Raw genomic sequence first — 23,802 nt, forward strand, 5'->3', positions numbered from 1 at the left:
TTCAGCCATATTGAAAAAAGGAAATTATGTCATTGGTAGGCAAATGGATGGAACTTTAAAACACTTTATAAAGCGAATTAAGTCAAACTGAGAAGGTCAAGGGATGTATGTTTTCTCTCCTATGTGGAAACTAGAGAGGAAACGGGAAAATAAAGGTGAAGGGAATCTTATGAAAATCAAAGGGGGATCAAATAGAGGAAAGGGTACAAGAAGTGGGAGGAGGGAAGGGATGGGGTAAATGCTGTAGAGTGATACTGGACAAATTGTATTCTTATATTGTGTGCATGTATGAATATGTAACAACAAATCCCATCATTGGGTACAACCATAATGCACAAATTTAAAAGTGTGGGGAAGAACTATTACTTAGCTAGTAAACTGAAAGGTAGGTTTTGGATGCAGGCAGTCTGGCTTTAGCTACATTTTCAATAAAACACCCTTACTGGCTTTCTTTACCCATTTTTGCAGAAGAAAATACAACAAAAACAAAAGGCAATTATTTCATAGTGCTCTGCTACTGAGAATATACATACCCTCATGTTTATATTTTCCCAGAGAAAACTACCTATTTCCCTCCTATTCATAAAGAAGTGAAACAATATTTCCTTTATAGCTCCACATCAGAACTGGTTATTTTGCAAATAACAATAAATTTATGCCTTAACCTTGTGCCATTTTATCATCTTCCAGCAGTGATTCGAAATAGTTATATGAGTGACATACTCCCTCAGTCAAGATACTCTTATTTAGAACATGTAAAATAAAAAATGAGTAAGATTCAAATAGAGATTTATATATTTTCCATTAAAACAAATAAATAATTTTACTTGGAGAAAGTAAAAAATTATTTGTGATCTTTCTAATACATTTATTAAAGATGTATAACAAGTAATTTCTTTAGGTTTCATAGAAACAAACACAACACAATCTAGTAGGCCTCCTTTATTCATGGAGGATATGTTGTTCTAAGAGTCCCAACGGATGTGTGAAACCCTGGATAGTGCCAAATATCATAATATGCTATGTTTTTTTTTATGCAAACACACCTTTCATAAATTTAATTTATAAATCAGGCACAGTAAGGGATTAACAACAATAATAAAATACAGAATAATTATGACAATATACTATAATAAAAGTTATGGAAATTGGGAGTCTCTCTCAAAATATCACATTATATTATACATCTTAGCTCTTTCAACATACACTTTTTTTTCTTTGTTAAGCCAGGAATTTTTACATTATACTTAAAGAAAGCTATGTACAACTACTCTTTGGCATATTCAAATTGCCAACATTACTCTTGAGCTTTTGGGGCCAGTAATTAAGCAAAGTAGGGGTTACTTGAACTCAAGTTCTGTGATACCTCCAGGACAGTCAATATCAAAACCAAGATGATTACTAAGTGACTAATGGGCAAATAGGGTAGAATATAACTTGGATAGGCTCAAAGGGATGATTCAACCTCCTGGGCAGGATGGGGTAGGATGGAGCAGGAAAATATGAGACTTCTTTATGCCTCTCAGTGCAATTTAAAACTTATGAATAGTTTATTTCTGGAATTTTTCATTTAACATTTTTGGATTTTGATTCTGGGTAACTGAAACTGTGGAACATGAAATTGGATAAGGGCAGGAGTACTGTATAAATATATTACATTTAAAATAAGCATATATGAGTGAATTAATGCTTAGATAAATAAAAATTAAAATATTAAGTAATCTGAGAAGCCAGTCATCATGAAAAAGATCTATCTGCCAAGAAGCCAAATTGTCATTCTTTTAAGAAAAAAATTTAAAACACACCAATCTCTTTGTCTCTGCTTCAGAATGAGCAATTACAAACATTTATATAGCTTAACAAGGTATCCGAGGTATATAGGCCTACCTTGGAGATATTGCAGGTTTGATGCCAGATCATCACATTAAAGCAAATGTTGGAATAAAGACTCACATAATTTTTTGGTTTCCCAGTACATAGGAAAGTTAGATTTACACAATAATGTAGTCTCTTAAGTGTGTGATCAACATTATGTCTAAAAATGTACATAACTTAATAAAAATATTTCATTAAAAAGACATAGTAAGCACATACTGTTGAAAAAAATGGTATTAATAGACTTTCTCTATTCAGGCGGCCACAAACTTTCAATATGTAAAAAGCACACAGCAAGCCAAAGTAAAATATAACAAGACACCACATCCATGTATTCATTCATTTAATAAACACTATGAGTCAGGCACAATGGTTTGCATTTGAAATATCACATTAAGGTACAAGTGCTCCCTAATCTGACAACCTTATTCTAGGAGATGACCTAAGACTGAGGTACAAAGTATATCAGAAGCATGTTTTAACTGCCTTAAGTGAGGCACAAAGTACTTTGAGAGTTCAGAAAAGGTAAATCCCATTTCTGGCTGGAAAGAAAAGAAATGAGGAAATTCTTCATGGAGGAGAATTGGACATTAGTTTTAAAAAGTGTTTTGGATTTGAGTGGAGATGAGGAGATGTACAGCAACACATGTCATGTAGAAAAAATAACATTAGCAATTAGCACCAGGGTAGGAAGGTAAATGAGGTTATGAGTAGTAGAAAGTAATACTCATTTATACGCATACTGGCAACATGTCAGGGAGTATTAAAGGACAGGATAAAAAGGTAAATCAACCGACGTGATTCTGCAATCTGCATTTGGGGTAAAATTGGGGGTTCATAACCCACTTCAATTTAATGTATGAAATATGATATGTCAAGAGCTTTGTAATGTTGTGAACAACCAATAAAAAATAAAAAAAATAAAAAAAAACATTAAAAAAATAAAAAAAATAAAAAGGTAAATCAAAGAAGAGTTAAATGTCTAAAAAAGCCTGAAGTTCAATTGGTACCTAGAGGGGTAGTAATGAATTTTCTAAAGAGTAGATTAAACTTTAGAAAGAAATAACCTGATATACTAACTAGATTGGAAGAGGAAATACCTGAAAGTAGGCCATTAAGAGGTATTATGCCAGGAGTGGTGGCACATACCTATATCTCAGCTGCTCAAGAGGCTGAGGCAGGTATATCAAAAGTTTGAGACCAGCCTTAGCCACTGAACAAGAACCTGTCTCAAAACAAATAATAAAAAGGGTTGGGGATATACCTCAGTAGTAGAGTGCTTTTTATTTTTTTTTAACCATCTGTAAGGCCCTGGGTTCAATCTCCAGACCCAAAAAAGCCCCTCCCCAAACCTTCACAACCCCCCCCAAAACAAAACAACAAAACAAACTAACAAAACCATAGTGGACAAAGCTAATAAGAATAAGCATTCTATAGGAGAGTTAAAGAAAGATAGGGATAAGATTAACCTGTAATTTGAAGGTTGTTGAAGCTATAGAGAGCTCATAAAATTGCCACAAGTAAGGGTGTAGACATTAAGAGCTGTAAAATTCCAGTGTCAAGAGCAAGGGCATGAGAAGGAAACAAAAATGTAGGGAAAGGGAATATTGGAATTGTTGAAAAGTCAGAAATCCAAGGGATGGGGCTCAAGAAGGATATTGATAGTGTAAAATGCTGCAGAATATCAAAGGATAAGGATTTAGAAAACAATGTCAGAATTGGCATTTAGGAGGTCAACGATCACCTCTGGTAGATCATTTTCAGCTAAGTGTTAAGCAGAAATCAAATTGCCAATAAGACCCAGAAGAGTAGCAGTAATAAAGAAGGGAAACAGTTTTAGATTTTTTTTAAAGAAAAGTTTAAGAAAAGACAGTAACTTCAGGACAAAACAATCTCAAACCTGTATCAGAATCACTTTTACAGTTCTTGTTTTAAATCACAGATTTCTGGACCTCACTCCCAGAATTTCTGATTCAGTAGGTCTTGGGGTAGGGCCAAAGAGTTTTTGTGTCTATCAAGTACTCAGATATGTTACTGTGGGTAGTTCAGGGACCACAGTGTGAGAATGACTTGTGACGATTGAGGAGAGCTTTTATTTATTTGTTTTGATTCATACCCTTGAACATTTTCTATAATGTTCAAGGATATGAACATAATGTGTCTAAAAGGGAAAGTGCAAGGAGAGATGGGGAGAAAGGAGATGCAAAAGAGAGGAGTGAGAATAAAACTAATAAGAGTCATGAACTGAAGGAGATAAAGGAATCAATTATGTAAATAAAGGCAGTGGAGGAAACTTCTTATTTTCTGAGGGATGAGGAAAGTAGGAGAGCAAAAGAGAGAAGACAAAAAGGACTTCTTATGAGGAAAGAAGGGAGGTTGGGAGAACTTCTATGGAATCACTTTGTGGTAAAATCATTGAGAAGTGGGAGGCAACAGCTGATGAGAGTTAAGGGGAGGGTAGCTTGGAAAAAGTAGAAAAGAGTCCGGATGTCAGCTAACTGGGAATTCAAAATGAAGTCAACAAAATGAATAAAAGGCTACCTACTAGCAGTGGGAATCCAGCTGAAGTAGAATAGCTTGAATTTGAATAGCCTAAGATTTGAAAGGGAACAATAAGTTGAGACACAGAACTTAAAGAGGACCTATCTCCTCCCCCTAGGACAGTGCAGTATGGGGGTATCTTATGTTAAAAGTAGGTAAGTACTTAGACTTTCTGAGAACTTTGAGAATTATTATTATTTTATTTCAGCTAGAAAATGTTCATTTTTTTCCTTTAAGTATCTGATTTTGTTTTACTTCTCAGGTTTTGACCAATTCTCCTCTTGTTCAAGTGATTTCCCACCTTTGCCTCCCATGTAACTCATCTTGAATTTAAATTGCAAGTGAAAGAGAGAAAGATACATTGTAGGGCTGGGGTTGTGGCTCAGTGATAGAGTGTTTGCCTAGCATGCATGAGGCCCTTTGTTTGATCCTCAGCAACACAAAAACGTAAAATAAATAAAACACATTTCAGATGATCATTTCAAAGCCAGTTTCCTAGGAAAACATATGGGATACATGAATAGGATACATGTAGGTTTTAGCCAATTAAGTCCTCAGTTATATGAATGTTTTTGTTTCACATTTATTGCCTTGCCTAATCAATTTCCTTTGATTGTTTGCCTAAAAATGAACCTTAGAGGGCTCTTGGGAAGTTCCTATTAGAGGCCATAGTAGAGGTCATAACTTCAGATGGTTGAGTGTTTCAAATAATTCCATTTATTACCTTGGGATTTGCTTGAATGCCTGTTCTGAAAACCATCCCCTGCAAACATTTTGGGTATTTTGCAGTCCTGCATAAATTTGCATATATATATTATTAAATATATATTTAATGAAAATGGTATATTCATTTCACTGACAGTGTGAAATGAAGTAGAATGTTTGGCCTAAATTCACAGATGAGCATGCTTCCCTCCAAACCGAGCATAAATTAGGAAAAAATGTAAATTTCTAATTAAGGCTAAGAATTTTATAGCATTTCAGTGTATGAGAAGCTACGCTTAGGCCTCAAATCATTCCATTGGAATTAGGCATCTAGAGGCATCTAGAACTTCTTGTTCTGATGAGATATGGTATCTGCTTGTACCAATTTTATTCATAATTTCTGTGGTGTTTGGCTCCTCTCTGGTATTAATTCACAAACCTTGAATATTTTCTTAGTTTTAATGCAGGGTCTCTCATCTCCCAAGGGTACCCTGTTTACTGCAGCCTTTATGATTTTATATTGCTTAATATAATTCCAAACTTACAGGGTGTTGACATGCAAGGCTTCCTCTGGTCTTGTAGAAATCTAGCCTTATTTAGAAATATATTTGGCTTAGGGAATACATTAAAGTCAGAAAGGGATAGAAACAAACACTCTGTGTGCAATTTGTCTCAGTCTCAAAGTATATATAATAATAATAGAAATAGCAGCAATAAAACTGAGTAATCAAAAGATCAAGAAAACCTAAGGACACAACACCTGGAGTCTTGGATCTAGATGACTAAATCTTTAAATTACAAGTATCACTTAAGAAAATTACTAAGTCTACTTTCTAGGGGACTGCAATGGAAAGGAATTCAAATAATGAAACCATGGGTCTTTTGTGTATTGAAAGCTTCTAAGAGACTTTAACACTTCAGTGATCACTGGCCAATTTGAATCCCTAGTATTTCTACTAGAATTTGAACCTTAATCTCTGGTAGTAATTAAAATTTAATTCTTACCTTTTCTAAAGTTATCAAAGTTATCCAAAGTTATCAAAGTATGTTTGTTTTTCAGTATCACAATGATTAGAGTCTAAGCGAATGTTTAACTTTTCACTTTTCATATTGCAGAATTTCTTAAATATAAAACATCTATGTAGTGTCACATTTCTGAAAACTCCAAATCATTCTCTGAATGAAAAGGCCTTTATAATGTAGGATTTTTAATGGAATTAGAGCTATTTCAAATAAAACTTTCCTTAACATCAAATCTGTTCACTGGAAATTTTAATCATAGTTAGTTAACATAGACAAGTTATCTTGACACATTTTTAATAGCTATTTCTGTCAAAACACCTGTTGAACAATTTTTTTTATTTAAAAATACTTGTAAATACAAACATTTCTGTCATTGCAGTTCTATTTTTGTGAGAAGCAGTACTTTTCTGCTTCTGCTCTCTTCAGAATTGTTCGTTTTGTCTTTATTTTCTTCCCACGATTGTACCAGTAAAGCCAAAACAATTTGATGTCTTTCAAAAATGTTTTGTGGATGCAGAAGTTCCAATCTATTAGAGATTCTTATTGCTGTATTCCAAAAGCAACTGCCATCACAACTTCTTAGCATTTTGTCCTCATGCAATTTAAAATTAAAACAGTATGAAGAGATTCAAAGGGCAGTTCTTTTTTTAAAGGTTTAATTTTTAAACCTTTATTTATTTATTTATTTTTATGTGGTGCTGAGTATCGAACCCAGTACCTCACACATGCTAGGCAAGCAGCTCTACTACTGTTTCACAACCCCAGGCCCCAAAGGGCAGTTCTTAGGTTTGGTTGATGAAATGACAAAAGAAGAAAAATATGTTGTAGAAAGAGGCAGAGAAATCTAATTTAGGACATTTACGACTTATTAAGGGAGTAAAAAGAACTCACTTACTCCCCATCTTTGACATTGCTAAGTTCAACTCCGAAGGAATATCAGAGTTGTTGTATGAACTATGTAGTTGGTAACATTTTGTAAAAAATTTAAGCCTGGATTTCACTGTCTTGAATAACTACTAACCACTAGAGGAGAGAAGCACAGGAAATACCTTTCTATCAAAGTATCAAAACCTTGACAAGGAGTCTTAAAACAACTTTTATACGGTGAGCTAACCACTATATGCTGTGTGGAAAAGAATATGCCTTTCTCTTGGAATGTTCCCTATTTAGACATTTTGTTGATTATGAGCTCTTGCATTGGGGCATTGGACAAGTGGGGGAGGAGGAATCTTGATCTATAGGACTGAACCTTCAAAGCTCATACACAAGGGAGGGAAATGCCACATTTAAGAGTACAAACCTTTGCCCTTTTCTCGTAGTCTATAATGGTTGTTTTGAGGCATTAAATAAGTTTTCTTATAAATTTTACCGGGGATAGTGAAGAGCAATCCTGAGAATAAGGGATGCGGACATAGAAAGCCTAGTCTGTTCCAGGACTGTGGCGGAAGTGCTGTAAAATGAGGTGTCCATCTGCCACCCACAGACTAAGTCGGCTTCCTAAAGTGTTCGTGGGCTCACTGCGCTTCCTGATTATCAGTGTGTATGAGCTAGATAGCGACCCAGCAACTCTGATATGAGTGCGATCCGGAGGCCGGTTCTCTGTGCGCTGGGTAAGGCATAATTTACACCCAGCGGACTAGGGGGACTGAAGAATGGCTGAGTTGTTTACTTCGGAACTCACCGGAGTCTTTCTCTAGGAAAATGGGCGAAGCAACCTATTAGCGCTCACAGAATTTGGGAGCAATATCTAAGTGGAATTGTCGCTGCCATCTCACTTTCCTTGAACGAAACCGGGTGCGAGGTGGCGGGAAGGTGATTAGAAGAAGCCTTCAGGAGTCCCGCTTTGTGTTTCCCAGCCCTATGCTCCTGGGGCGCAGAGAAGATGGGTACATTGCGTACTACAGTTTCAGAGCTCTGCCTGATAATTGGACGTTCTCTTGTTAGATTTCCAGGCAAGAAGCCGAAGAAGCACCACACCGCCCCCTTTTCGGGCTCCTTCTCTAATCACCCGCGAGCCCAGAACCGCCTCAGGTAGTCTGAGGCCGGCCAGGGAGTCTCCACCTCCTCGCTAGCGGCAGCCATTCGATGCGCTCAGGCGCCGAGGGGGTGGGGCCCATTGGCTGGGGGGCGCTGCCACTCTCGGGAGGGGGTGTGGTGGGGGTGGGGTCTCGGACCGCCGCGGGTCCAACTGCTCACTGTTTGCTGGGTAGTGGGTGAGTTTGAGCGTGAGCGGGGCTGCTGGAGACTTGAGAACAGTTCAGAACGAGCAAGCTCACGCCAGAGAGGGAGAGAAAGAGAGAGAGGGAGTGAGAGAACGGGCGAGCGAGAGTGAGGGAGTGCGAGGGGACCTAGAGGAGTCAGGGAGAGAAAGCGAGGGCCAGAGGAACCACGATAGAGAAGGAGTGAGCATGTCTGTCTCCGCACCTCCGGTGATCTCTGCAACTTCCAGTGGTACCGGCGTCCCAGGGGCTTTATTTCGGGCCGAACCCCTATACTCCACTCCGGGAGAGCCCCCTCGTCTCACCCCTAATATGATCAACAGTTTTATGGCCAATAACCACAGCGGCAGCGCCGGGAGTGGCGGGGTCGGTAGTGGCAGCGTTGGCAGCTGCAACACCAACACCAACGAGTGCCGGATGGTCGACATGCACGGGGTGAAGGTAGCTTCATTCCTGATGGATGGCCAGGAACTGATCTGCCTGCCGCAAGTCTTTGATCTTTTCCTCAAGCACCTGGTGGGTGGGTTGCACACGGTGTACACCAAGCTGAAGAGATTGGACATATCTCCAGTGGTGTGTACCGTTGAGCAGGTCCGGATCCTCCGCGGGCTGGGGGCCATCCAGCCTGGGGTGAACCGCTGCAAACTCATCACCAGGAAAGACTTCGAAACTTTGTTCACTGATTGCACCAATGCCAGGTGAGACACCCATTTGTTGACTCACACGCTGCTCTTGCCCCTTTGCCCTCTTTTGCATGTCTCATCCCCCTCATCCAACTTTGTCTGTAGAGAATGAGTCTTAACCAGCTTGCCTCTTCATACTTTAAATTGGTGGGGAAAGAGGACTAGAAGGACTCATTAATTGCGGGTCCCTTCTAGTCCGTGCTCAGTGGTAGGGCTGGGGTCTAAAAAAAAAGTCCCGCACAAACTTCAGTTTGCAGTCCTCTACTGAAACTTTCCAGCCTTTCTCCCATATCTTGCATGGCTTTTTGGCTGCTTGTGTTTATTTGTTAATTTCTCTATTTGGTTTTCTTTCCTGCTCTTTTGTGGCCTTACGGGTCGGGTAGTTTTTCTTCTGAACACCGACACCAGGGGCTTTCTTTGGGGGCTGGCTGAGCTGTAAACCAGGCTCCAACGCTGGCAACCCAGAAAACAGCATTTGGGGAATGCAGGGGGCTGGAAGTCTAGAATCCATCCCAGAGGGTGATTCAATCACCATCCTGTAAGTTTGTTGTGAGAGTGTGTGGAATGCATACTGCTGTTTGTTGTTGGTAGTGATTGTGTGTGCGCGCAAGTGTGTGTAAGGACGAGTGCTCATGCCTGCTGCGCAAAGCTCCCTGGTACATGGTACAGGAAAGTAGATTAGTCTTGTTTTTTTTTTTTTTTTTTAAAAAAAAAAAAGACCGCAGATGTCACTTTCCTGGGATCGTCTCTTTTGGGTAATCTACAGAAGGTAATGTGGGGCATGAAACGCTGGGGCTGGGGCTGGGTTGGGGGTTGGTATAGAAGTTGGTAGGTTTTCTAGAGAAGATGCTCTCAGCTCTTCCCCCCCACCAGGCAAACAGTTGGAAGGATCCCATTCCCTCAAAGAGAGGATTCCTTAAATGATGATGGCCAGCTTCCCTGGTTGTAAGTGTGCCTCCTTCATATCACAGTTCAGAAGTACATTGAAGTATAAATGTCCATTTGCACATCAGAAGCAAATTGTGTTCAATGGTTTGAGTAAAAAGGAAAAGAAACTATATTCCAGATTATTTGATTTTTAAAAAATATCTGTGAATTAGTCTTTATTTAGCTTATTTGATCTCTAATCTGTTAATATCTACAAAAGTATATATGTGGCATTTGAGATTGGCATACAAACTAAGAAATTACCGTCACCAGATTTATGGGAGCAAAGGGTTTTGTTGTAAAACGCCACTACTATTCATCATTTTGCAAAGAACTTTGGAGGTACACTGTCTTGGTGCAACTTTATATGATCATATCTCTGGGTCTATGATCTAAAACTATAACTCAGTTACCACATTTATGGTAAAATGCAAATCACTGTTTAGTTGAAAGTGTACTGACAACTTGTAGACAAACTGTTGCTTACTGTTACAATAAGATAATGCTACAGAACTTACAATGGAACATTTTCTTTTTTCCTTTAAGAAGTGTTCTTCTGGATTCAAGCAATTGAACAGAAACCTGTTCATGTAAGAACTCCTACCTAATGCATATTTAGGGCTTACAAACCTAGTTCATTAGATCAGCTTTTCTTAAGAAAGATAGATGACCTTAAAACACAAAGGATAAAGGCTTCCTCCAATAAAACAAGCAATTATGGGTTGTAAGAGTAGAAAGAAAATTTTACTTTGACTACAAAGCATTTTACTAATATATGAATTCAAAAGATTACAAGGAACTTCATATAGGGGCCATCTAATTCATATGTTACCTTTCAAAAACACTTATATTTAAATAATTACAGACATGAAAACCTATCCACTTACCTCTCTCTCCCTCACCTCTCTACTTTCCTATCCTTTCCTCTCCTCCCTTCTTATAAACTTCCATTCTTAAAGTGAATAATTATTACATATAGGAAGTTCTTCCTTCCATGATAATTAATTTATATGTTCTTGAACAAAATCTATGTATTTTAAAAGTAAATAGATTAATATTTTATTGTCATTTTGATGCTTTCCTTTTTAAATAGAAACTTTTCTTTAATTTTTATAGAGCTTCTTGCTGAAAGGAAAAGTGATCAGTTTCTATATACTCAGAGACAGGTAGTCTTATTCTATTTTTGTTATAATATACCTTTATTATTTTTTAATCCAATTAAGTTTTATTTGCTTCTTATCATAGCATTTGAGTTTCTAACTTTTTTAGCTTGAATTGCTTTTGTGTATGTATCTGTCTAAAGGTGAGAGAGACATATTAAATACAGAGAAAGAAATATATTTGTGATATGATGAATGTGCTTTCTATTGCATTTTCTTTTCTGTATAGGTCTTTTATTTATTAGATTTATTTTCTATCACTGCGTTACAAGCATTGCAATATAGAATTGTTAAAAATTGTGAAATATATTCTATGTATGCAATTCATAAATGAAGATGAGGAAAATTACTAGAAACACACCTACATTGCAATTTTTAGGTAGGGAAAAACCCAATTTCTAGAAAAATCTAATAGTAAAATAACATTACCAAGTTTTGTTGTGCAAATACCCTCATAATTAATCATGTTGTTAAAAACTACTAGATATAATGATGGTTATGAAAGATGCTTTTTGAATTTTGGTAACATTTACAGACTATGTACTTTAAATTATTCATAAATCAGAATTTAAAAATTAAATTTGAAATTAATATTTAGATCAATATTATTTCTATGATTTTTAAATTCAGTGAAAAATGAGGGATCTAAATGAGAAGGAGGTACAAGAGAGACAACATGAGGCAGATAAGACACAAGGCCAGTAAGAGAGAAGAAATGTAGGAAAAGAGCAGAATGATGACATGAGAAGGAGAGAAAGATGGAGAAAATCTTATAGAGTTGTCTAAAGAAAATGAATAATGTGCTAATGGAAACCTGGCTAAAGAGTATTGTCCTTCAGGACTCATGACTTCTTACAGCTTCTAGCTAAAGGTGAAGGGGAGAGCAGTGCCTTGAAAAATTATGTATTAGGTTGAATGAAAACTCTCACATTATATTCTTATTTTAAAAGAAGAGATTCGTTTTCATCTCCAATGTATAAATTTTCATAATATATTATTGAATGGAAGGACTATTTGTATTGGTGTCATTGGAAATTTTCTTTTCCTGCATTATTCCCCATCTGTCAAATGTGTGGGGAAGACTACATGTCCTGATTTAGTGTATTTTAATTTGGAATGCCTTATGCTATCCCAGGACACATAAAATGGACCATTTTCACATTTGTCCTTTTCAGAGACTTTAACACATTGCCACTAAGTAGCATCTTGATTTGGTTCAGTGCACATTTTATCAATGTGCTCTGAAGATAAATGAATGAATACACATCATTTTTTGATAGTGTGAAAGTCACAACAGCATCTCAAAGAGTACCTTATATTAACTGTTTTGTTTTAGTCAATTACTGAAATATTCAAAGTGTTTTTTTTTCTAGAAAAGAAGTTGGGAAATAATATCTGCTTCAAAAACTAGGGAATTATAAGACTAAAACTCTTGACCATACATTGTTCTATTAAGTGAAGCTTTACATCACTGGAATTTCAAAGGGCTATACGGTATTCTCCCTTCATGATCTTTAACTTTAAAAAAATAATTATAGGGAAATTATTTTGAGAATTATTAAGAAAATGGTGAATTTTCTTAAACCAAATGAAAAAATTATTATATGGTTTTAGATTTTGTTTTTGAAGATAAAGCACTATGGGTTTCTCTTCATTTATTATACAAGAAAACTTGGAGTTTTTCAATACCACAGAAAAGAGGCAGATTCAGAAAGCAAATGCCTAAAATTCTCACTATTATGCAGTGAATTTTACTACTAAATTGTCCTAAGTTTAGTAGCAGTAAAATACAAAATTGGTTTCACTAAATTGGGAATCATCCATGATATTTTAGTGTTATTTTTAAAAATCTACCTATCTATATGAAAGTAACATTGTTGGATTTCATGATTGGCATTTAATTTTGTTTGAGGAGCAACTGATTGAATGTTATTCAGTCACTTAGAGTTAAATGGATGCTTGAAGAAACAAGAATGTATAATTAAGAAGAGACTTTAATAATGTATTTGGGGATATGCTTCAACATATATTTAAATGTATAAAATTCACTTTTTAAAATTAAAATTCAAAATAGTTCAATTATAGTTCATTTTGACAGTGTGTAAACAGAACATAAATGTGGCTTGATATTAGACTAACTTTATGAGAAGAATAACCATGTTTACAACATTTTAAAACTAGTTTCCAATACTAAAAATATGATTATTGTAAGCAGTCGATGAGTTTGGCTTTGTATTCACACTTGATGAATACTTTGTAGTTCATGATCCATACAGAATAATGTAATTTATTTTGAAAACTGATGTTTGGCATTTACAGTAAAGTTAAGCAACATACAATTATTAAAGAACTTGTATCACTTCCCTGGGCTGATATATATTTTCAGAAATGATAAAAAGGTTCTAGAAATGAATCCAGGCAGTTAATACAGACATTTTATTTCAAAGGATGACGATGAGATAGTCATATTGTCCATTACAAGCAGTCACATAGTCAACAATGCTGTGTCTTTTATAAGAAGAATGGTATCAGGATTACAATTAAAGTAATCTAGTCATATGCTAATGTACAGAACTTTTGTGTGTATATTCATTTTAAATCTATATTTCTGCATAACCAATAATTTTTGTATTTATGTAAATACTTTAACTTGTATTCATATTTGTCTTAAAAACTCATTTATTGGGTTATGGATACTATATTAAAGAAATGATCCATGACATGATAGAGTATATCTTTGAATTTTTATGTACATTACCCTCAATGTCTAGTACATGAACACCAATAAATGATTAGGATGTGATCGTCTTCAGACAATATTGTTTTATGTGGCTTTATACAGGAATTCCTAATACTTGTAGAAGATATCAAACCTGAATTATTTTATACTTTGTTAAGTGACATTATTTTGTCTTAATGAAATACTTAGTTGTTTGTAAAATGCTTCTTGCAGGTAAATATAATTGTGAGATATCCTAGTCACAATATATTATATCTCAGTTGTCAATCTAGATATCTAGTGGCACTTTATCTTGTTCATGTAAAGATACACATGATTTAAATTTATACACTTTACACATTTCAAATATGTATTAAACTACACTAATTGATCCAAAAGTGAAAATATTATGTTTTTAGAGACAAATATCAAATCAACCTTTTCTCCCAAAGCAAAACAATCAGGTATTAATGATATTCATATTGCATATTCAAAAGGTCTTTGGTAACATATTTTCTTCCTTTTTTCCCCTTTCACCATCAAAATCTGCAAAACTCTTCCCTGTCACTTCAGATCACACAATTCTACAAAGACAAAACAACATTTAAACACATTTGGTTTGGAAGGGAAATTGAGCATTTGCACCCAATAAGCCTGATTGTGGAAATGCATGCAAATTGTGTTTTGATTTATCTCTTTTACACTTTTTTCCATTTGAATTGATCTTGCATTAATTTCACCAAGCGGCTCTGTGAGGCTGCAGATGTTGCCCTGTGTTTAATAAATCAATGAGACAGATCTGAATGAATCACTTCAGATGGATTCTCTGCTTGGTTTGATGTCTAGATGTTATTCTTAGCTTGTTATCATGACAGATGCATTAATGTTCCCATACACTGCCAGCAATGTCAAAGAGATTGAAGCTTTTAAAGTGGCGGCATCCCTTTTTTCCATTTTCTGCTAGAACAACTAAATTTGTTTTATTTTATTTAGGAATCAGAGAAAAATAACAAAGCAATCTTAAGATTCTTCATGAGAAAGATTCTTAATATTCATGGTATATTATTAACTATACCAAAATGGTGGAAATCAATAAAGTGTAAAAACTAAATATAGTATAGCTATATAATAGTGCCTCCACATTAATATATAATTATAGGAGGAAAATGAGAATTAGTAATATATGATTGGGATACATTGAAAGTGTCACTATAAATAGAATAATATTGTATCCAAATTGATTATGGAAGGGTGTTAGTTTTTAAATCCTTAGTAATAATCTTTTTGTTTGATTAATGCAACTGCAGTACACTCTTACCAAGGGATTTATAGAACTCCTTCAGTATTTAATATTTTTTGGTAGGAAGGAGACAGCCAGTTCTTGTATATTCATCATTTCCTCATTTTGTGATACTGAAAATCTTAGAAGTGTTTATTTCATTTTAATATATATATATATATCAGTTATTTATATTCTGAGTAATAATTTATAAATCATAAAACATTCTGTAACAATAAATGTTATCTTTGTAGTTTAAATCTTCAGATTTAGAAAGACCATATATCCACTTAAAGGAACTTTGATATAACTCTAGTGAAAATTACCTAACATCATTAAATATCTTGACTATAATATTTTAATTTTATTTTTATATACCTTTATTAGGCCTGAAGAACCCCACTTCATAATCTTTGTTTTGGGAGAGAAAGAATCCTGTCAATTGATATGGAATACTATGAATTTAGTGTTGTAGGTAATATAACATTTTATTTAATGTCTGATACTTGCAATTGCAAATTTTGAAAGGAGGTTCAACATTTTGAAGAATATTTTTTTAAAAAAATTCAGCTTTTGGAAGTAGATCCTCTTTATAAGCCTTTATGATACTCTTTTTATTATTTTTAAAAATATTTATTTTTTATTTGTAATTGGGCACAATACCTTTATTTTATTTATTTATATTTATGTGGTGCTGAGTATTGAACCCAGGGCCTCACACGTGCTAGGTGAGTGCTCTACTGCTGAGCCTCAACCCCAGCCCCCCTTTATGATACTATTTAATCATAATTTCACTGTTACCTTTATTATAATAAGACAATAGAGAACATATGATATTATTCTGTTTAATTTTCAAATTCTGCACGAAAGATTTTATCTCCAGTGTTAGGATAATCTTTGAAGCTTAAGATACATACATCACAGATCTATAGCAGAGTTTGAAGACAAGTTTATAATGAAATTCAATAAAGTTTTGAAACATGTCTATGTCTTATGGTAGGATCTCACCACATTATATGGTTTTTGAAATTACTATAATGTGAGCACAAGATGTAATACACATTTTAATACAAATTGTTTAATTTGAAAATGTCTATAAAACATACACACATACACACACACACATACACACACACACAGACACACACATTTTTTAAACTGGGGATTGGACCCAGGGTAATTAACCACTGAGCCAAATCCCCAGCCCTTTTTATTTTATTATTATTTTTTAAATTTTAGATAGGGTCTCACTAAATTACTGAGGCTGGCTTTGAACTTGTGATCCTCCTGCCTCAGCCTCCTGAGCCACTGTAATTATAGGTGTGCACCACCACAGCTGGCTTAGATTGATATCTTTATAAGTATCTACCATTAAAAAAGAACTGAAATTGTTACAAAAAACAAACCATGGATTTATAGTCATAATTTCTGGGAGGTCATTTTATCTTCATTATTATTCATTGTAAAAATTCATTAAGCCTAATATTATGTACAATAGACACCCAATTCACATTTGCTGAATGAACATAGTCACACATATAAACACACATGCACATTTATTCCTTTTATTAGAATTCTTTGTATTAATTGCTGATCCTTAAAAAGAAGATAAGCAAGTAGTTATACAGTTTGCAGTTACTAGAAAGACATAATCCTGAAATCTTAACTCTAGTGTAAAAATATTTGAATCATTCCATAAACTTTTCACAAATGCACATGTAAAGGTATTAAAATCTGATATATGTTATTAGAATATTTGAAATGAAATATATCATCATAGAAAGTATAACTTCTTAACATTACCTTTTATTGAAAACACAGGGGAGATATTCAGATATTTTATAGAAAAGAATTGATAAATAAAACCAAGCCTAATGCCATAAAACGATTCTCAGTGATTTGTATCTATACCACTTCATATCAGCATTCACCCTTGTTATGGCTGACTTGTGATCCTGCTTTCAAACGCTTCAAAAGGAGCTGGTAAGAAGATAGATTTCCTCCCTTCTTTTTAGAAGAAACACAAATACATATTAAGAAAAATGACTTATATTTTTTCCTGAGTAGTCTGAAGACCCAATTCAATTGAAACTCAAACTTGCATGAAGTTTCCTCCTACCACCCCATTAAAGGAATAACTTAGTTCTTTCAGCTGTAGTTAATTTTGCAGAGCAAAATTTCCTTTCATCTCAGACCCCTGAGGTTGAAACTACTTGTATCTATGTACTATTTTGATCCATTATGATTAGTTTTATTAGAGAAAATAGTAGCAATTACACTACTGGAAAAATATATAGTACAGGAAAGCTTAAAAAATAATGAGCCACAGTGTTTTTATTGTTGTACAACCTTTTTATTTTTAAACAGGTTGAGTGCTTAATAGTGTATAATGCAGTATATATGTTAAAATATAAAACATCCAATTGCAGTTCTATTCCATGATCTTATCAGATTGCTGGCAACCGCTAGCTGGTAACAGCATTTAGACTACATTTAGACTATCTGCTATTTAAGTGATGGGTTAAAAAGAAAAAAAAGTATTATTGATCTGTCTCTGGATTAAAGTTTGAAATGGGCAACAGCCTGAACACAAAAGCCTTTTTTTTATGATTTCTCAGCTTGCCATTGATCTCCTAGTTTTATTGCATTCATTATTTATTAAAAGAATTTGCAAGCTAAACATAATGTTAAGCTAGTTTGCACACAGGGACCGCACTTAGGAAATTGAATGGAAATTGCATTAGAGATGAACATCTGTGCTATTTTTCCACTCATGTGTTTATGGGTTTGTATAAAAGGTGTATTGGATTAACAGTTATAACCATTATAGCTTACAGCAATATGTTAGTTTCTGAGCTTTCAGTTATTTTGGAAGAAGTCTGTTTATCACATGTTTGTCTAGAAAGCATAGTACTGCCATCACAAAAAAATATTTGGGTATATTTACTTTTACAAATGAACTATTTACATTATATATCAATTATGTGGTAGTCTGTTGTAATAAATGAAAAACATTTAAAAAACACAATTAACATATAAGACCATATTATCTCTTATTGGCACCTGGTAGTATGGTACATAGATACAATTTATATAGTACCTATTTTAAGAATCCAGAGTTAATGCCATATGAAAGCATAATAAATTCACAGAAACTATATAAATGCTTTAATATTACCATCCATAAAATGTTATTACATAGGTATTTTAGGCCTTGATGCTTCTGGAAGGATAATAAACATACACTGAATAGTAGTTCTATATAATACTACCAAAGATAGGGTGGAATGTCTTACGATATGTTTTCCTCTTGAGTTCAGTACAAGGGAGTTTAATTGCAAAAACTCAAGTTGACGTCACCTCAAACAGTTTTGAGGATATCAGTTAGACCCCAGTAAATATCTTTTCTGCTATATTGTTTTTAATTTGTGGATTCTGAAAAATTCATTTCTATCTGTCCAATTATTGGGATTTAAATGAATAAATACGTAGCTTAGGATATATAAACCATATTATCTGCCAATTATATTTATTAAATTAGATAAACTTTATGAGTACATATTTTTATCATGTTTGTTATTGAATAATCATTGAATTTCCTTTCACATATCTGTTTTATGTGTCATATGAACACTAGAAGCCATTTCAGTATTTAAAATTATACTAGAGAGGTTCAGTTAAAAATAGTTATTAAATGTGCATCTTTGGATTTAAAAGATGTTTTTATGTTAAAAAGCTTACTTTCATTTGTGTGGAGCATTTTAAACTATTTAGATCATCATGCTTAAGGTTTCATTGGCTTTGGCTTTGTACAATATTATACATTAAAAATTAAAACTGAAATAGTGATATGAGAGAGTCATTTGTTTTAATTCTTTCACAATAATTTGACACTTAAATGAATTATATTTAAGTGTAAACAACATTGGATAACTAGATTATTTACAAACATGTATCATTAATCATTTAATGTTAGTGTTAATATTGCTGCTTTGAAGTAGCCTGTAATCTGCTAAATTTCGAAATTTATTTTGTATAAAAATTTATGAGTACCCCCTTGGTTTTTAATTAAGGAAGACAAAAGGCGAGTTCATTCATAGAAAAGAATTTACTGCATAGTACATTTTATGCATAACATATAAGCTTTGGTTTTCATTTTATAAGTCAATTAGAACATTCAGTTTAAACACATAACATATCCATAATATATGAAAATTTTCCAATTTAATTAGCTTTCCATTTCAACAAATACTTAGTAAGCAGCTACTATGTGCGAGGCTACTTACAAAGGAAGAGTAAAGTACTGTTTCTATGAATTATCTCTATTCTTCTTTTCTCATCTCCAGATTACCGAGGAGTAGAATTTTATTGGTACATGGTTAACTTTTAGCTAAACTACATTATTGTAAGGGACATTAAATGACACATTCAATTAAAAACATGGACAATTAAAATAACACGAATGAGGTTTTGCAGTACATTATAAAATTTCAGAATATTCTTCTAATTATAGTTTGCATATTCCAATATTAAATTTTATTTCCATTTCATGAGCATTCACTGGGGGCAAGGGAAGATAGCCCATAAACATGTGAAAGTTGAATTACATGTGAAATGAAATTCTTTGTGTAAAAAATATCTGAAGTGAGTGAACATAATCAGGCATACAGCATATATATCACAGCTAACAGTAGTATACTAGATAATGTTGTTTGGTGATTACTAAATTAGTATATTTTGCTTGGAATTACTCTGACGTTGTCTGTGGAAAGATTTATGTACTTACTGGATACAATACTCATTAGAGGCTGTTAGCAGATCAAAACCTGGCAAACTGCATGAGGCCAGTTGTTCACTTAACACACTTTCCTGTGCTTAGGATCCCTTAATAGCCATCTTCTATAAGTTAAATAAACAGTTGTGGACACTAGAGGAATCATGGCTTTTTGGTTAAACCACATTGTTGTGTATAGTTTTAAATGAGATTTTTGTGAAATGTTTCTGTTCTATGAAGGGAATAATTAATTGATTTTCAACATGCAATTAAGAAAAGGAACATTATGACCTAGATGCTGAGAATGCTCTGACAAGAGCAGTCATTTTGATTATGGGTACATTTTGAACATTGTGATGTCTGAAGAGAGTAGTAACTGTTTCAGAGCTTTATATATATATAAATTTGACATACCCACTTTCTTACACTTGTAGTTGTTTTGGTCTGGTCCTTGTCATTCTAGAGAACTAACATGTAAATATAATTAAATAATTGTTCTTTTTAGGTCTTTTTCCATATTAATGAGAAAAATGTAAAAGAATTTGTCTCATATGTACTCGTGTACCATCCCAGAAGGGAAAGTGGAGCTCCATAATTTAATTTTCTTTCCAATTAGGAAGCCTCTTGATTCTAGACAGGACTATATTTCAGTCAGGTTTGGATTGATATAGTTATATTTGTATATGGACAAAGGAATGAAGCTAAATAATGGTGGAGAAAACTTGAGAAAGTATTTCTCATGCAAATAGAGAATGGGCTAGCAACTAATAGATGGGGGGTGGGCAATATAGAACTTACTGATTATGATCTTTCCATAGAGTTCTTGAATGGATTTCTCTTTCTCTCTATTTTCCTTTGGTGTTGGGTGTTGAACCCAGGCCCTTGTGCATGCTAGGCAAGTGCTCCATCACTGAACTACACTATCAGTTCCTGAATGCTTCTTTTAATTACCATTTTATTTCAGTGGTCAGCCTAAGCAGATTTATGTGCAGGAACATAAAGCATAAAAAATATTAGCTGTGAATAAAAATTAATATAGTAATGACAAGATGTGGAAATGTTATTCCTTTTAAGGTCAACTGGTAACAGAGAAATTGTAATGGGACATTTGTATATATATTGTCATTAAGATAATATTCCTTTAATATTCCTGTTAATATTATTGTAATTTAAAAAAAATATAAAGTTTCCATTTACATATCTTTGGGAAATTTCCTGACTATTCTTGATCTGTTAGCTTGATTCTAGCTTGCCACAGCACATTTTTGAAACATATGTTGTATATGAAATTTTTAAAAAGAGTTAAATTTTGCCTTGGGGTATGTGTATGTAGTTTTTATTGTGTTCAATAGTAACTGAGTTTGCATGTTAGGGAGTAATTTAAACCACTGAGTTCAAGATTATTTAATGAACATTAAAATTTTAATTAAAGAATGCTGAGGTGGCATTTTTGTCATTTTTGGATTTAATAAGAGCAATAAATTTTAAGTATTTAGTACATGCCTTTAGTCTGAAAGTATATCTGAAGGTTTAAAATATCTAGCAAGATGTAATAGTAAAAACTTTACATGTATATACTGGTTTATATTTTATATAGTGCCTTTACATACACTGATCCATTTAATCTGATCCTTAGAATAGTCGGTTTTAAAATTTTGTTGTGAAATTTCTAAATTTTTATAAACAGATGGCTGATCTCTTTATAACATGGTACTACTCGGGGTCACTTAATCTCACTTAGACTTTTTTCCCTCAGTGCTAAATCAGTATCATCCATGGTTATATTAAAGCTTGCAGTGCTTCTAGGGAATAATAGTGTCTTATGTTTGTGCAGAACTTCACAGGCTGCAAAGCTTTTTCACATGCTGTCTGCATTTATTCTCACAGCAATTCCTTGAGGAAGGTCATCTGATCTTGAATTTAGGTAAGAAAATGGAAATGTAGGCAAGTAAAATGCATTACTTAAGGCACTGCAGTCTAGTATAGACAGAGCTAATTCTTGAATGTAAGCCTTCTATTTTGCCACCTCTGCTCAGATCTCTATGCTGTTTTGAATGATGGCTCCAGAAAATGAGTTTAGTTAGGAGGTACATTGTTCCGGATAGTCAAGATACTACGGAAAATCTAGTTGTGAGAATTAGAAACAAACTAGAAGGAAAGAGAATCAGTATTCAGGAGCTATAATGTCTTCAGGGTGTATTCCCTTATTGTAAATACTGCCATTTATTGTTGTTATCTTCAGAAATACAGTTACAAAATTCCCTTGGAGACACAATTCCATGAGTGGGTACAAAAGAGTTTTGGGAAATATTCCAAATGGAAAAGTGAAAGAAATAATAATTCAACAAAGTATGTAGAGATGACCGTTTCTCAAAGCATAATAGTAGAAGAATTTATGAAACTGGAACCAAGTTACTAAAAGAAAATGAATTCACTTTTGTTTCCAAATTACTATGCTAGAATCTGTGTATGCTTTCAGAGAGTTTTAAGTCTTATTGTAGAGATAATGCATGTGCACATACCAATATTTATTCACCCCTTCATCAAATAGCTACTTGGCATCTACTCTATGTCAAACACTTTTCTAGATGCTTTGGACACATCTGATAAATATAAGGTAAACATTCCTGCCTTTGAGAAGAAGTTGGATTCTAGAGTATGGTATTATAGGTAGAGGAAATCAGTCAACAATATGCATACTGAAGAGGAGATTATATTATATGTTAGAAGATGGCAAGTGCTATGGAAAAAAAATAGAACAAGTAGAGCAAGTTATGTGTATGCCAGATTGAAGACAGTTGTAGTTTTAAATAGCATGGGCCTGGTAGGCCTTATTGAAAATGTGAGATTTGGTCACAGACTTGAATTGGAGGGAAATTAACCAGAGTCTGTGGAAAGAGTGTCTTGGCTTGGGAATAGTTTGATCAGAATCCCTGAAACAGGAACATGCCTGGCAGATTTGAGGAATATTAAAAAGATGAATATGGGCTGCAGTGGAGTGAGGGGAGAAGTAGTAAGAAGGAGATAATGTTATGAGTGCATGTTCATGTTAGGCCTTTTAGACCATTTTACAATTTTGACTTTACCCTGAATGAAATGGTGAATCATTGCAGCATTTAATTTAATTAATTTATTTTTAAAGGCTTATCTTTTTAAAAATACTTTTTTCACTGTTAATGTACTTTTATTTTTATTTATTTGTGCATGGTGCTGAGGATGGAATCTAGTGTCTCACGCATGCTAGGAAGCACGCTACCGCTGAGCCACAATCCAGCCCCCGTTGCAGCATTTTAAGCAAGGGTATAAGAGGATCTGACTAGAATTTGAGTCACTCTAGCTGCTAGGTTAAGAATGTGAGAATAAGCTTCAAGTGGGGCAAGAGTAGAAGTCAGCATGCTATTGCAGTGGAGGAGAGGAGAGAGAAAAAAATAAAAACACTTTAGACCACAGTGGTAGAATAGTTGTGGTAAGAATTAGTCATATTCTGGATAGATTTCAAAGCTAGAACCAATAGGACTTCATGATGTATTAGACGCTAGATATGAGGGAAAGAAAATGGTCATGGACAAAAGAAACTGCAGGATTTGGGCATGTGCAACTGGGAGGATTCATTTTCTACCATTTGGGAGAGGGAAAGCTGTAGCTGGAACAGGTTTGGGAGAAGGAATTAAAAAGTATAATTTTGCACATGTTAGTTTTTAAGTATCATTTAGCCTTTTAAGAATAAATATAGGTATTAGATATAAAAGTCTGATATTTGAGAAATAGATCTGACCAGGAAATAATACACTTATGACAGGAGTGACTATAAAAAGAAAAGAGGAGAGTTTCAAGGACTGAGTTCTCGGACACACCAACATAAAGTTATCAGGAAGAAAAGGAAGAATCAATAATCTA

General features: G+C 34.1%; 1 protein-coding gene across 3 annotated transcripts in view; it reads left to right on the forward strand.

The window, feature by feature from the left end:
- Positions 1-8,354: 8,354 nt before the first annotated feature.
- The window catches only part of DACH2 (dachshund family transcription factor 2), a 548,049-nt gene continuing 532,601 nt past the window's right edge, over positions 8,355-23,802 (forward strand). For all 3 annotated transcript variants that reach the window (XM_081276418.1, XM_081276416.1, XM_081276417.1), the window contains exon 1: positions 8,355-9,061. In XM_081276418.1, the coding sequence (XP_081132544.1) occupies positions 8,553-9,061 (509 nt within the window). In that variant the 5' untranslated portion in view covers positions 8,355-8,552. The remainder of the gene's footprint in view (positions 9,062-23,802) is intronic.

This window comes from Spermophilus citellus (genome assembly GCF_964194105.1).
Source record: "Spermophilus citellus genome assembly, chromosome: X".
Classification (NCBI taxonomy): Eukaryota; Metazoa; Chordata; class Mammalia; order Rodentia; family Sciuridae; genus Spermophilus; species Spermophilus citellus.